Source organism: Drosophila willistoni, chromosome 3R (genome assembly GCF_018902025.1).
Source record: "Drosophila willistoni isolate 14030-0811.24 chromosome 3R, UCI_dwil_1.1, whole genome shotgun sequence".
Taxonomy (NCBI): domain Eukaryota; kingdom Metazoa; phylum Arthropoda; class Insecta; order Diptera; family Drosophilidae; genus Drosophila; species Drosophila willistoni.
In genome coordinates this window covers 17,525,021-17,538,943 of record NC_061086.1, presented here as the reverse complement: position 1 = coordinate 17,538,943, position 13,923 = coordinate 17,525,021, and the positions used below count along the sequence as shown (strand labels likewise).

Sequence of the window (13,923 nt, the reverse complement as noted above, 5' to 3'; positions counted from 1 at the left end):
ACACCAAATGAAGCAAAGAGAGATACACCGTTAAAAAAAAACTAGACTATCTTGAACAGTCTTACGAGGCTGAGGATGAGCTACAAGAAATTTGACAGTTCAAGCCGAAGAATGCAAAGTTTCATGTTCTATCATGATGTTTCAGCAGAAATTCTGATAAGGAGTATTTCTGCGCTCTAGCTCTGTGTACCCATCAGATCAGCACTGAGAACTTGCGTACGGCTAAGAAATTGGTTTTGATAAAAGGGCCCAACTATAAATTAGTAGATTTCTAAGTTTTGGTAGTAGTAAACCAATAGTCAAGAAGACAGATGTCGACCTTATGGTGATTGTCTTGTGTAGTTTACTAAATCAGCATTTCATTTATTTCAGTTTTGTAATTATCATTATTATTTATAAATTATAATTTTTATAATTAATTTGTATTAATTCACGGCATATTTTATTCATGAAAATTCATTATCAAGACAGGAAAATTGAAAAAAAAAAATGTTAGCAAACAAATTGGGATTGTTAATTCTGCATCTTGGCTTCTGCCTCGGCCTCGGCTTCCCCATCCTCATTATCTTGGAGCTGCACTGCCGCCTCTGGAAGATCAGCACTGCTGTCTGGCTGCACAACCGCTGATTTCTTTTTTGGGCTGGGCTCATTACTGTCCGGTTCAGCAATAACTGTGGTGGTCGTTGTAGCGCCATCATCAGTATCGTCCTCATCATCATGGGTGGTGGATTCGGGTTGCAAACTAACCGCAACTTCAGTGGCTACGCCATTTTTCGTCTCCTCCATTGAAATTTCCTCGGGATGTGTGATCTTGCGTTTAGCAATTCGTTCACTGAGTGCCTTATGGAGTTGCGCTATATCAGCAGGACGACCCATGGCCAAAAATATTTTAATCGATCCACTATTATCGATGGCCGTGAGTCGTAAAGATTTCTGACTTGCCCGTTCGGCAACCATTGCTGCCCAGACTTTTGTGTTTAGCAGCAGTCTCAAGTTTCCCGATGTCCGAAACACCACTCGTGAGCTATCGCGTCCATCTTTGCCATCGTTGAGGCGTAGACTGCCTCTTCCACGTTCCTCCCAATTGCTGTTGACAAACGCAAACAGCTTGCAACTGACGTCGACAATGTTGAGTTCATTCTCCTCACCGGTGAAGGTTTCCACCTCCTCGTACTTGCGTTTCTGAGCGCGACTCTCTTCGTACTCCCGCGCCACTTCTGTTAGGCTCTTGCCTTCTGGCACCTCTTTACTGTTATTATTGGCGGCAGCACTTGAGCTTGAGCAAGCTCCTTCTTCGTCAGCTTTCTGAATAACGCTGGAAAATAAGAGCTGTGGCGCAGACAAAGTCGTTGATGAAGAGGATGTGGCAGAGGTTGAGGTAGCCGCTACTGGGGCCGACTCAGCACTATGTGGATCAGTTGAAGCCAGTTCTGGAGGTGCCACAACACGCTCATGTACATTTTGGCCAAATACATATCCACTGCTCTGGACATGTGGCATGTTGGTCTTAGCTGCAGCAAACATGCTGGAACGTTCAATGCCATTGCTACGAAGTTTAGTAAGCGGATCCGGCCGCTCATCTGTTTCATCGTCTTTTTTTTCGGTTGACGACTCGGCCGCAGCCACCACCTGCACAGTATCGTCTTCCTCCTCATCGTCTTTTGATTCACGCAAAAATGGATTGTTTGACATGTTATCTCTTTCCCCCGCCCCATCCGCAGCTTTGGCAGTTTCAGAGCCGGCTAATGATGTGGATGTGTTACTGCTCGAGCCAAGCACAGATGGGGCAAGAACTGCCGAACGCAGCACTGTTGCGCCCAAACGTGAGGCTTTCAGGGTGAAACCACCGCGGAAACAGTTGGTTTCAACTGATGCTTCTGCAAAACGAATCGAAGAACAAGAGACACAATATGAATTTACAGGCGAATGAAAACGAACAAATTTTTCCAATCGTGTTTTTCTCACACACTAAGCCACGATATCCTGGCATAAGTTTACTTACCATTATGTTCAGACATGGCCACGGCTATGCTATTTCTAACAGCTTATCTTCTTTTCTTTAATCTTGTCAGCAATTGTAAAATTTACAAAAAAAAAAAGCGTTCTTTGCAAAGCCAGATAAATAGTGTTAGGAAATGGACAAAATATCGATAAAAATGTTTATTTTCGATATATTCATGACATAAAATAAATGGGTAATGCGCTCAAAAAAATGAGTAATGAGCGCTCGGAGTCCGAATTGCAAACCGTCATGTCGTTTTAATATTTTTTTTAAAGCTAGGTATTTAAAATTAGAAAGAACTGCTCATTTCAAGTTTTTATAACATTTACCTCTATGATTATTTAAATACTTAAATATGCCCACATGAACAAATAAGTTTTTCCGGCTGCTTTTATCACCAGCTTAGCTTTTTTTGGCTTTAATATTTTTTGTTGATCTAGCCTTCTCTAAAAGAACGACATCACTGATACAAAGCAAGTTCTATATAATAAATTTGTGCCTAATTGTAAATAAATAAAATAAAAGTAAATGCCAATTGTGAAACACAATTATAAAAAGATAACAACTATTTGACCCAAATATAACTACAAGATTGTGCATTCGTTAATTGAATATGTTTATTGGAATGTTGTGCTATATATATGTACGTAGGTATATACATTTTGCACAAAGTGCAAGCAATAAATTAAATATTTAACCATTAAATAGAAATACACAATATTTATATTTAAGTGCCTGCAACATAAAAACGACATTCACGTACTGCATGTTCTTTTAATTGATTTTCATTAGGCGTTTCTAAAAATCAAAACAATTTTTTTTATTGATTTTAAGAAGGGCCAAATTAGGTCCTCCCCTATCAAAAAAAAAACAAAGCTTAGGGAATTGCATTAAATTCCTATGTTTGTATGTACTTTTATTGCAGAAAACTAAAGAAAGGATGTAAGAAAACAATAATAAAATAAAACCAACCACAATGTTCAAGAAACTGTGCAATTTCACCAACTGTTGTCAGATCCTTGTTCTGGTCCTGCTATGTATGCTGGCACAGATATGTCTCTGCATTACAGACAATCCTTACACCACGCTTGGGGTAAACAGCCATGCGACCATACAGGAAATAAGACGAGCCTATAAACAACTGGCCAAGGAATGGTAAGATCTATCTGTTTATCACAGTAAATGATAATGATTATCGTTTCGTCTTTCAATCTTTTAGGCATCCTGATAAAAATAAAAATCCCGAAGCTGAAGAAAAATTTGTCGAGATTAAAAAAGCCTACGAACTTTTAAGTGACAATGATCGTCGGCATATATTTGATCGACATGGCGTGACTAATGAAGATTCCCACTTTTTAAAACAAAAACATGATTATAGTGGATACAATCGTTTCGGATTTGATCCAACAGAAGATTTCTTTGGAAAGCATTTCTTTTTCGACCAAGATATAGGGCTATACCATAAGTTATCTGTAACATCAAAGTATTTCGAGCAGACAATTTTACCAAAAAGCTCTAAGAAATTGCATATTATTATGTTTTACAATGACTGGTGTTTCCGATGTACTCGAATAGTTGGAGCTTTTAAAAAGTTAATTGATACCCTCGAACCTTTGGGTATGATTTCTCAATTTAGAATTATCTACTCATCATTCGTTTGTAATATTGTATATATTTTCTTTTAGGGATACATTTTGCAACTATAAATGCTGTACATGAACCAAGTGTACTTCGAAAAGCGGGAGTAGATGAAATTCCAAAGATGGTTCTTGTTTTGGATGGACATAGTTATGTCTATAGAGATAACACCTATACGACGCAAAAAGTTGTGGGTAAGTATTTATATATTTTCTACATAAAATTTAATTGTATCTAAAATATATACTTTAATTACAGATTTTATACGAAAGAAGATGCCTTTTCATATTGTTAAACGTGTCAATGATGAGAATGTTGATGATTTTCTTGGTGGTTGGATGGATAACAGGGTACGAGCATTACTTTTGGAACCCCGAGGAACCCCCAGACTGCGGTACTTAGTATCAGCATTCGCTTTCAATGATCGCGTGGCTTTTGGGTAAATGATAAACGCTTGAAATCGAGAAACTGAAACAACTTTTCAATTTTGTTTATTTTCTTTATAGTTTTGTTGATGTCAGAAGTAAAAGCACAAAGGCAATTGTAGAAAGATTTAAAGTTAATACAAATCTGGATACTCTATTTCTTTTCAATGAGGACTCGACAAGACCCATTGCTAGTATTTCAATCTCAGAGATTCCAACACAAACATTAACAAATGTCCTAACTTCCAATCAGTTTTTAACCCTACCAAGATTATCGTGCCAAGAAATGCTAGAAGGTAACTACACTCTTATCTCCGTCGCAATTTGAAGTGATTAATTAACTAAATTTTCCATTTATTTAAGGTGTTTGTCCTGCTGAATGGAATAGACCAAGGAAACGCCTTTGTGTTGTTCTGATCACTGAAAATTCTGTTGAACACGACTCGGCAAGAGGAACATTACGCCAAATAGCTCTTCAAAGCGGTTATAGCTTAGAAAGGGTTCGATTTGCCTACATGTTTAAGGTAAGTTTATAATTTAACAATGAACTAACTATTAACAAATTATTTCATCGCACGTTTTAAGGAAAAGCAACCAGAGTTTATTAATGCAATTTCAAAGGGTTCATTTGACGATAACTTGCTACGTATTGTGATTATTTGGCGTCGGGATAATACACACATAAAGTACGAGTGGATATATGGAACTAAATTGGATGTTAGAAATACATCCGACAATCCAAGGGAAAATGTTATAAATACAACTAAAACAGAAATAACTCATACGATACAAAGACTTCTGCAAACATCTGAAGCCCTAAGCTATGAAGCTTTTGTGCAGGTAAAAGTTATTATCAAATATCTGCATAAAATATTTCGTATTAAAACAAAAAACAATTTCAGAACTTACTTGATGAACACGCTCAAGGAGTAATAACTAAATGGATTGCGCGTTTACTCTACATGGTAGATTACTTATCCGACAATGTAGAAAATGAGCATTTGCTAGCAGCGGTGTCACTTTTGGGAACCATTGCATTTATGTTTGGTATTGGATATATTATGATGTATTTTGTACGGGCAGAGGAAGAAAATCTAAAGGCCCAGGGACATCTTAATGAAAATTCCGGTAAGCTTACAAAGTTTGAATTGTCTGGCATATGTATATTAATGATGAATTATTTGATATTTTGATCAATTGACAGCCATTAAGAACAATCAGCAGACTCCAGAACTGAAACTTTATGAACTTAGAGCTGAGAAATACAATGGAATGATACGATTATTGAAGCCTGGCTGTCGAACTGTTTTATTGATAACGGATTATCAAAGTCGCACAAAACTTATACCTCATTATCATAAAGCTGTTTGGCCTTATAGAAAAAACAAGACATTATTATTTGGACATATGCTCATTGAGAAGGGATTGTCCTGGTATTCGGAAATACTTCGTTTATCATTGTGTACCAACAAGAATCTGCAAATTAATCCAAGAAACTGTGTTGGTACAGTAATAGCCTTGAATGGCCATCGTAAATACTTTTGCATGTATCATGCTAAACATCCCGAGTCTGCTCGTGGTACAAAGGTAAATCAATATGGGTATTCAATATATATACTTTCTAGTAATTTAAATTATGATTTGAAATTTCCAGAGAATGCTGAAAATGACCAAACAACTGCTTAAGAGTAGCGACGACCCAGAAATTGGTACATTTCTTGAAATGAGTAACTCTGAAGAATCTGATTCAGAGTCAAAGGTTTTACTCGAGGATAATCTTTTGGATGGTCTTAGTAATTGGCTTGACCGTTTATTTGAAGGAACCACACATAGATACTATATCAACTATTGGCCAGATTTTCCTACTAAATAAATACCAAAGCAAGAAACAAATAGTAATACCTAGACAAAACAAAAAAAACAAACAAAAATTACCCCAATTTATGGTGAATCATTCTAGTCAATAATATACTTCGTTTCTATCAAATTCATTAGAAGCTTAGATAATAAAACTTGCTCTATGCTTATACTATTAAAAACTTAATCATTTCATAGCAATCCACTGGGTCTCTGATTAAGAGTGGATACATTTATTATAAACAGAAAGAGATACCATCTCTGGGCCAATAAATATTTATGGTGTTTATATAAATTTACAATTTATTGTGCAGTAATAATATTAAACGTACATGCATTTGGTATTATCAGTCAAAACTATTATAATTTGCGTCAAAGGGATTGCTGCTTGCTGCCACTCTTTTTTCTGATATCCTTCCGGCCCATGCCTTGGTCTTGCTATTTCCACTTGTCAGTGATTCTGTTGTTATTATGTTATTGCCCGAAGTCAATGGAATAATGCCAGTAGCCAAACTTTTTGAAATTCCAGCTATTATATCACCCGAGTCCTCATCGTCTTCTTCAAATGGATTGGTATCCTCTTTGTCCACATAGTAGTTTGCATTGTTAGAGCAGACGCTGCATGATGCATTCGAAACAAGTTTGGAATTATAATTGAGACATTCCTTATGAAAGGAATGTTGACAAAGGAAATAAACTGATGGCATATGCAATGGTTGCCTGCAAATATCACAGGATGTGTTACGAAATTCAATGGGATTGCATCTGTAGCGTGATATCAGTGATGTAGACTGTTTAATTTGATCCTTGAGATCATTAATGGATGCCAACTCGTTATGCGTATCCATAAAAGCTTTTAAAGATTTATCCTTGAAAAATTGTTTCAGATGCAAGGCATTCATGGCCGTATTATTGCACGCGTTTTTCAGCAGCATTAGAAATGATCTGGAACTGGTCTCAAAAAGGAATGAATGTTCGGGGAAATTTTTGATTAGACTATTCATACATTCTTTAAGAATCGTTTCACCACCATTATTAAGCTCAGCATCTGTCGGATTGGATTGAATATGTTTAATGCCATTTGTGAAAAGATAAAGGCCGCATATAATAAGAACCTTATCATGACGCAGTCGTTTATTTTTCAAAAAATTCAGTATATCTTCTGATGATGCTTTCTTTTCACGCCATAGTTCAAGATACAGGATAAGCATATAATAATATAGTTTTTCATCGCAATCGGGATTAATTTGGATAATTTCGGTTAAAATATTAAGACAAAATTCAATATCCTGTGACAGAATGCTCAGAAAATCTAAAATATTGTCTGTTTTCTTATCGCGGACAAGCGCTTTAATAGTCGCCAATACAGTCTCCGAATGCTTTTCTAACAATTCTTGTCCAGACTCTAAAAAGAAATTTAAAATCTCTTGTTCCTTATAAAGTTCAGCGAGATTTTGATCCTTTCTTAAACTATGCCAGACATTGGCAAACAGCAGAAAATTGGCAGCTCGATTTGATGGATATTTAAAGTCGCCAAGTTGTATATTATCGGTATTATGAGTGCCATCCTGAAGAGTGGAGAGCTGTTCGATGCCACTGCTTAAGTCCCTTCTATCCAAGCAACTTTGAAGTAGTCTTCTATGCTCGTCAGTTGCCTCATCGCTCTTTACAAATTCCTCTAGGTATTCAATGAGATATTCATTATATCTTGGAGTTAGAAGTTTGGAAATGACATTAAAGGGCTTTACGAATCCTATTGTTCGGATATATTCCTTTGCCGCTCTGCTTGGGTCGCCTTTCGATAGTAAATGGTTGCCAAACTGATATCTAACAATTGCAGCATCGTCAGAAGGAGCCAATCCTTCTCTTTCTAACAACCTCAACGCTGTGTCATACATAACATTTTTGGTCAATAATCGCACCTTAAACGATATATCATGTTCCTCCAAAATATACATATTGTATGCATATGATTTGCTAGTTGGTTCCTCTTCTCTGGTGATGACATAAAAGTCATTCTTTCTATTGATAATACAAAATAGGTCTTCGATGTGCTGGGAAAAAACAATCATTTTATTTTCAGTGTCCACCACAATGAGTGTAGTGCCTGGCTGAGATGATAGAATAGATTTCTGCTCCTTTACAACAGCAATCATATAGGGTCCGACCCATGAGACATATTTCTTTTGCCCCTCAATGGCATAACAGGGTCCTCTTCCATCGCGTGTAAAGCAATAAATGGCGTCATCACTTCCAACTACCAACAGGGCTTCCGGATCCGGATTATTCATAGAAAAACCTCTCTGCTGACGAATTGTGCAGCATCTGTTAAACGTTTTCTTATCATTCTGAAGTTTAAGTTTTGGCTCAGGCTGACCTTTGTCACTAAGCGAAAAGCAAAACACGCCATCCAGACTGATCACAAAAATATTGCACGACGGCTGCACTGCATCTGTCGTAAAAGATGTTTCGAAGTGGATGCCATTTATGGGCCGCAGTCCAATTGAGAACTGGCGAATGCTTGGCGATAGATCCCTAATTAACTTGCCGTAATGCAATAAAATATCGCCCTTATCAAATCCAATGCTTATGGCAAATATCTTTTCTGATATCGTCTCCACTTGCATACAGGTGATGGTACTTGTTGAAGGCAGATTTGCAGTAGATATGATTGGAGCTCCTTGTTTCCGACTTAATCTTTTTAGGTCGTATATGTGAATGGAGACCACAAAGTTATCGTCTTGTGATGCAGTTGCAAGCAATCCATTGTTGGTCAGAGCACAACACTTAATGGGCTGCTTGTCACCCAGCTGACTCTTAAAAACAACATTCTCCCAGTTCTCCGTATAAACGTGAATAAATCCATTTTGCTCACAAAATACCGTTGTATTCCAATTAAAGCAGTGTGCCGTAATATCGCCACTTAATGATTGTAGATTAGTACTGGGTGGAGGTATTACTAAATGAAACAGATCAAGTTTTTTCCATTCTAGCACACTCATTTTGTAATATACTTTTGTTTTGGCAAAACCAAGTTAACCCTCTAAGGCTCGTGAGTTTTTAATCGATTGTCATAAAATATAACAAACAATGAAAATTAATACTATTTTGAAAATTTATTGAAGTTAGGAATAATCAAATTAAACTTTTTAACATTAAATTAATTTCCGAAATGACTTAGAAAATGGTCAGAATTAATAATTTTATTTTATTATCTTAAGTCTTAGAGGGTTAATTTCTTCTAAGTAAATATCGATATAGACTACGTTTCTTATTATCGATAAGTTTCAGGCACAAGTTTGGAACTATGGACCTGGAACAAAGGAAATTCTAAATTTCGAAAGGCGGCAGACTCTGTATTTAAACTGCCAATTTAATTTTGCATGCTCTCATTTACTATAAGCTAATTAAAAAGTGTCATTAGTCGCGACTAATGTCTGTTTCAAAAATCTGAGCCACTAAGTTATATTTACCTTCTTCCCGACACAATCCTTAATAGAAGTCGGTCGTAAAACAGTTATTCATAGGTTATATGGAACCTCTTGAACATCTATTGCACTTTTTTATAACAATTAGAATATTAAATATGTCTAGGAAAAATTGTTCAGTGATCAACAAAAAAAAGTTTTGTTACAAAATAAATTCCACACCAACTTTTATTCGGTGAAAAGTTAAAATGTTACCGTCTTTATTGATTTAGATCGACTTTATTTTAAGCATAAACCTCACGCTGAGCCTTTTCCCAAGCAGCCATTGGGCCGTGCTCTGGGCGGTATTTCACGTTGCAACCATCGGCTTCAAAGCGGTTGTCATCACGGAGTTCCTCATAACGCTCCCGATCGTACTTGGTGAAGCCCCATTTCTTGGAGACGTAGATCTAAACGAATACATGCATTATTAGTACAACGAAATAATCCTTTAGACGTGTTTACGTACCTTCTGACGGCCAGGGAACTTGAACTTGGCACGACGCAAAGCTTCCACAACTTGAGCCTTGTAACGGTCGCTTGAGCGAACAGACATGATAGGCTGTCCAATACGCACACGAGCCACTGTACCTTGAGGCTTGCCGAAAGCACCTCTCATTCCAGTTTGGAGCCTAGATGATGAATTAATTGTTTAACTTTTGTTTTTATAATAAACACTTGGAAACACATTCACTCAATAATGCAAAGGCATTATCTTCTATGTCGGTATTCATTTTATGCCAAACAAGACTTTTAGAAAGGTCAAGTAATATGCCAGTCATTGTTCGATGTATTGCACAGATAAATCAATTTCACCATTCACACAAATGCTTCTAGATTAATCTTTAATAGCGTTCCTCTTACCTATCAGCTCCGGCGCACGACAACATCTTGTTGATGCGAATGACGTGGAAAGGATGCAGACGCATACGGATATGGAACTGATCCTTACCACAGTATTTCACCAAATACTTGTTGCAGCAAATGCGGCCTGCCTCCAAGGCTTCGCTGCTAAGCTGTTCATATTCATCAGACACTAAATGCACACATAACGGAAAATCTTCCACAGTTGCCTTCTTTCTGCCCAAATCGAAAATACGAATCTTAGGGTCGGGTACACCACGACAGAAACGTGACTTGGGGTATGGCTTGTTTTTGCAATAACGATAGCTGTAAAAAATAGACAAACAAAAAATAAATTAGCATTATGACTCACAGTTTGATACGATAATTTAACTTACCATCTCGCGGGACGGCGACCCATTTTGAACCTTAAACAAAACAAAACAAAATAAATATTAATAAAGGCTTTTTCTTGAAGAAAAACTCTTTAATTGTAAAGGGAATTCTTTAAAAACCCGTAGAATTATGTCCAGATGACAAAAGATTTTTTTTCCCTAGGCAGCTTTACATACCTCTTCTGAGACGGTGCAAAACAAAAGGAAGAAAGGGAGAACAGCGGAAATGGTGATGATACTAAACACCGATAACAAAATATCTATTTGCGATATATATTTTAAATTCACAACTATCTACGGAAATTCCAATAAATTGGGAACGATGGAAACGGAAAACAAGTTGTCTTTAATGAAATACATGTTAAACATATGTTCTTTCATGTAAAAAAAAAAAACACTTCTTACAGCCTGTAATATGTAATATTACATCTAACATATTATCTTCTCTTGTTTATGTTTAGTGTTTTTTGTTACTGTCCTATAATGTATACATAATGAATTATTTATTTTGCAAACTATTTAAAATATATTAAATTTGCCATGAGGATAATACTTTATTTTTTGAATTAATATTTTTTTTAATTAATACCCGTTTAAAGGTTTAATAAATAAAATACTGGCTTCTATACGAACACTTGTTCCTATGCCACAGTTTCAAAACAAGAAGTTATTCAAAAACGATATATATCGGAGAAACGAACTTTCAATGCAACTCTGGCTATTCATTTCCTTCTCGGTCACTTGCCGAGTTTCCTTCTTTTGCAAATTGGTCGACGTGCGAGGTAGGTGTGCTTCAACTTAATCTTAAAATATTGGGTACATCTCAGTATAAAAAAGTGAACTACTTGATGAATTTGATAAAACAATAATAATTAATTCAAAAATCCTTTCTATATTTTCAGACAGGTAACTAAAAAACTCTTAATTTACTTAAATATTTGTGGTATAGTAACGTTCTGGATTCGGATGATGAGATTTCCATGCACCACTCTTAAACCAGTAATGGTTAAATGACGATTATGGATATTCTGACCAATACGCAGTTTGGATGTTTTTCATCATTTAGTTAATTGAACATGGTTTTTTATATATAATATATGTAAATATCTGTGTTTCAGTTGCAGAAATCCCAAATGTTGCACAAAAAGTTAACGGCTCAGTCCAGTGGGCTGTTGATAGACCGATGATGTGACAGTTATTAAAAATATAAATAACACATTCAATTTGTTACTAGGTCTATCAATCATCCAAAATGGGGGCATACCGGTATATGCAGGAGTTGTACAGAAAGAAGCAGAGCGATGTGTTGCGCTACTTGCTTCGCATCCGCGTCTGGCAGTACCGTCAGTTGACAAAGCTGCACCGTTCACCCAGGCCCACTCGTCCAGACAAGGCCCGTCGTCTGGGATACCGTGCTAAGCAGGGTTATGTCATCTACAGAATTCGTGTGCGTCGTGGTGGCCGCAAGCGCCCAGTTCCCAAGGGTTGCACCTACGGCAAGCCCAAGAGCCATGGTGTCAACCAATTGAAGCCATACCGTGGTTTGCAATCCATTGCCGAGGTGAGTTCTCCAACTAGGCTATTGATCTATTTTAACAATGTGCAATGCTGATGATAACAACTTTGGTCTAAATGAAATCCTGTTGACTACTTTCTTAACTTCCTTAGATGTCTGACATTTTTGCTAAAAGCTTACAATTTAAATGTTATTTGCTTCGAATACTTAAAATTTGCATTTCATATTTATTACAGGAACGTGTTGGTCGTAGACTTGGTGGCCTGCGTGTTCTGAACTCGTACTGGGTTGCCCAGGACGCTTCGTACAAATATTTCGAGGTTATCTTGGTTGACATCCACCATAATGCTATCCGCCGTGATGCCAAAATCAACTGGATTTGCAAGCACGTGCACAAGCACCGTGAATTGCGTGGCTTGACCTCTGCCGGCAAGCGTTCCCGTGGTCTTGGCAAGGGTTACAGATACTCGCAGACAATTGGTGGCTCCAGGCGCGCTGCCTGGAAGCGCAAGAACCGTGAGCACATGCACAGGAAGCGCTAAAAAGTTTAAGAATGTAATTAGACATTTCTACAATAAAATGCCGATGTTTTACAGGGGTATTTGCTCCTTGTATCAAGTAATTTGTGAAAAGAACTAAATTTTATAATAACCAATTTGATTGGTTTTAAGGCTCTATGTATTTATTTGAATGCGGGGAATTTATAGGCCAAAGTCGTCTCCTGGGTCTGATTTGTGTTTGACATTAGGTTGATGCTGATTAAAACAGTTGAACTGGTCTTAGCAAGCTGCAGTCCACATATTAAAAAAATATTGGCTTTCGGTCGGCAAATCAACAGTAAAATATATAATTTAAAATATCTATTGTTATTAACAGGTAAGAAGTTATATGCATCTAAATTTATATGAGTCCGTAGAAATTTAATTACAACTCTCTATTCTTTCTTTGGAATACCCAATTCTGCATTGGTCCATTTTGACGGGTTTGATTATCCGAATTCACCCTGCAAATTAAATGCGGGTAATTTATTTAAGCTGATTTAAATGGTTTAACTAGATGGCTATTGTTAAAGTTTGCTAGCCACAGTCCTCAAATTAAAAAAATATTGGCTTTCGGGCGGCACATATGCATATATAATTTAAAATATCTATTGTTATTAATAACAATAAGTTTTATGTATCGACATTTATTTCATTGCGTAGAAATTTAACTACAACTCTCTATTCATCCTTTGGAATACCCAATTCTGCATTGGTCCATTTTGACGGGTTTGGATAGTCGAATTCACCCTGCAAATTAAAAGAATGGTTGTTGAAGATGTGGCTGATGCAGACCATGCGAAAACTTACGGTAATGTGATCGGGTTCATGCCACAGGTGCCAAATAACCCACCACCACATAGCGCCACCTACGGCAACAGCTCCAATCCTGGTCGCCTTTGAATGCGGCGGTGGTGGAGCTCGGTACGAGACCCTTTAAAAATTATTATGTAATTTTTATACCCCGAGTATTACAGTACAATCGGTTACTTACACATGACTTTGCCTTAGGACTACATTAGTCTTTAGAATGTTTCTAAAGAGAACGGCTTTCGCCTGTGGGCTCAAAATTAGATTTCGAGCAATGTTCATATTTGTATTATTATGTTTACTCGACTTCTTTTTTATATTGATAAAAATGAAAGCAATGTTGATATTCGATAGCCCTCCCACTATGGTATGCAAAAATATATCGTCTGTCGAACTGGTTCAAATTGGAGTTTCGACTTATAATTTTAATC

General features: G+C 36.8%; 6 protein-coding genes and 1 non-coding gene across 7 annotated transcripts; 3 read left to right on the top strand and 4 right to left on the bottom strand.

Annotated features, from left to right (window-relative positions):
- Nucleotides 1–415: 415 nt before the first annotated feature.
- LOC6647923 (ran-binding protein 3) lies at nt 416–2,112 on the bottom strand. The gene is made up of 2 exons (XM_002070732.3): nt 2,003–2,112; nt 416–1,877 (listed from the first exon to the last, which is right to left on the bottom strand). Exons 1-2 carry the CDS (start codon nt 2,016–2,018, stop codon nt 514–516), a joined length of 1,380 nt encoding a protein of 459 aa, XP_002070768.1. The 5' UTR covers nt 2,019–2,112; the 3' UTR covers nt 416–513.
- A 352-nt stretch (nt 2,113–2,464) lies between these two features.
- On the top strand, nt 2,465–6,109 carry LOC6647924 (dnaJ homolog subfamily C member 16). The gene is made up of 11 exons (XM_002070733.4): nt 2,465–2,645; nt 2,928–3,157; nt 3,222–3,619; nt 3,688–3,834; nt 3,899–4,079; nt 4,147–4,361; nt 4,429–4,589; nt 4,651–4,905; nt 4,968–5,193; nt 5,270–5,652; nt 5,720–6,109. The coding sequence occupies exons 2-11, from the start codon at nt 2,979–2,981 to the stop codon at nt 5,936–5,938; spliced, it is 2,364 nt and encodes a 787-aa protein (XP_002070769.3). The 5' UTR covers nt 2,465–2,645; nt 2,928–2,978; the 3' UTR covers nt 5,939–6,109.
- Nucleotides 6,110–6,198: 89 nt separating this feature from the next.
- Nucleotides 6,199–9,001, bottom strand: LOC6647925 (vacuolar protein-sorting-associated protein 11 homolog). The gene has a single exon (XM_002070734.3). It carries the CDS (start codon nt 8,922–8,924, stop codon nt 6,270–6,272), a length of 2,655 nt encoding a protein of 884 aa, XP_002070770.1. The 5' UTR covers nt 8,925–9,001; the 3' UTR covers nt 6,199–6,269.
- A 575-nt stretch (nt 9,002–9,576) lies between these two features.
- Nucleotides 9,577–10,853, bottom strand: LOC6647926 (60S ribosomal protein L10). The gene is made up of 5 exons (XM_002070735.4): nt 10,805–10,853; nt 10,631–10,660; nt 10,254–10,559; nt 9,859–10,021; nt 9,577–9,799 (listed from the first exon to the last, which is right to left on the bottom strand). The coding sequence occupies exons 2-5, from the start codon at nt 10,651–10,653 to the stop codon at nt 9,635–9,637; spliced, it is 657 nt and encodes a 218-aa protein (XP_002070771.1). The 5' UTR covers nt 10,654–10,660; nt 10,805–10,853; the 3' UTR covers nt 9,577–9,634.
- Nucleotides 10,854–11,585: 732 nt separating this feature from the next.
- LOC111519236 lies at nt 11,586–11,665 on the top strand. Its single transcript, XR_002724292.1, has one exon. It is a non-coding gene; the product is annotated as a small nucleolar RNA Me18S-Gm1358 (small nucleolar RNA).
- A 196-nt stretch (nt 11,666–11,861) lies between these two features.
- LOC6647927 (60S ribosomal protein L15) lies at nt 11,862–12,765 on the top strand. The gene is made up of 2 exons (XM_002070736.4): nt 11,862–12,188; nt 12,380–12,765. The coding sequence occupies exons 1-2, from the start codon at nt 11,880–11,882 to the stop codon at nt 12,683–12,685; spliced, it is 615 nt and encodes a 204-aa protein (XP_002070772.1). The 5' UTR covers nt 11,862–11,879; the 3' UTR covers nt 12,686–12,765.
- Nucleotides 12,766–13,253: 488 nt separating this feature from the next.
- On the bottom strand, nt 13,254–13,911 carry LOC6647928 (NADH dehydrogenase [ubiquinone] 1 beta subcomplex subunit 2, mitochondrial). Its single transcript, XM_002070737.4, has 3 exons — nt 13,677–13,911; nt 13,493–13,616; nt 13,254–13,432 (listed from the first exon to the last, which is right to left on the bottom strand). Exons 1-3 carry the CDS (start codon nt 13,772–13,774, stop codon nt 13,364–13,366), a joined length of 291 nt encoding a protein of 96 aa, XP_002070773.1. The 5' UTR covers nt 13,775–13,911; the 3' UTR covers nt 13,254–13,363.
- Between the last annotated feature and the right edge of the window lie 12 nt (nt 13,912–13,923).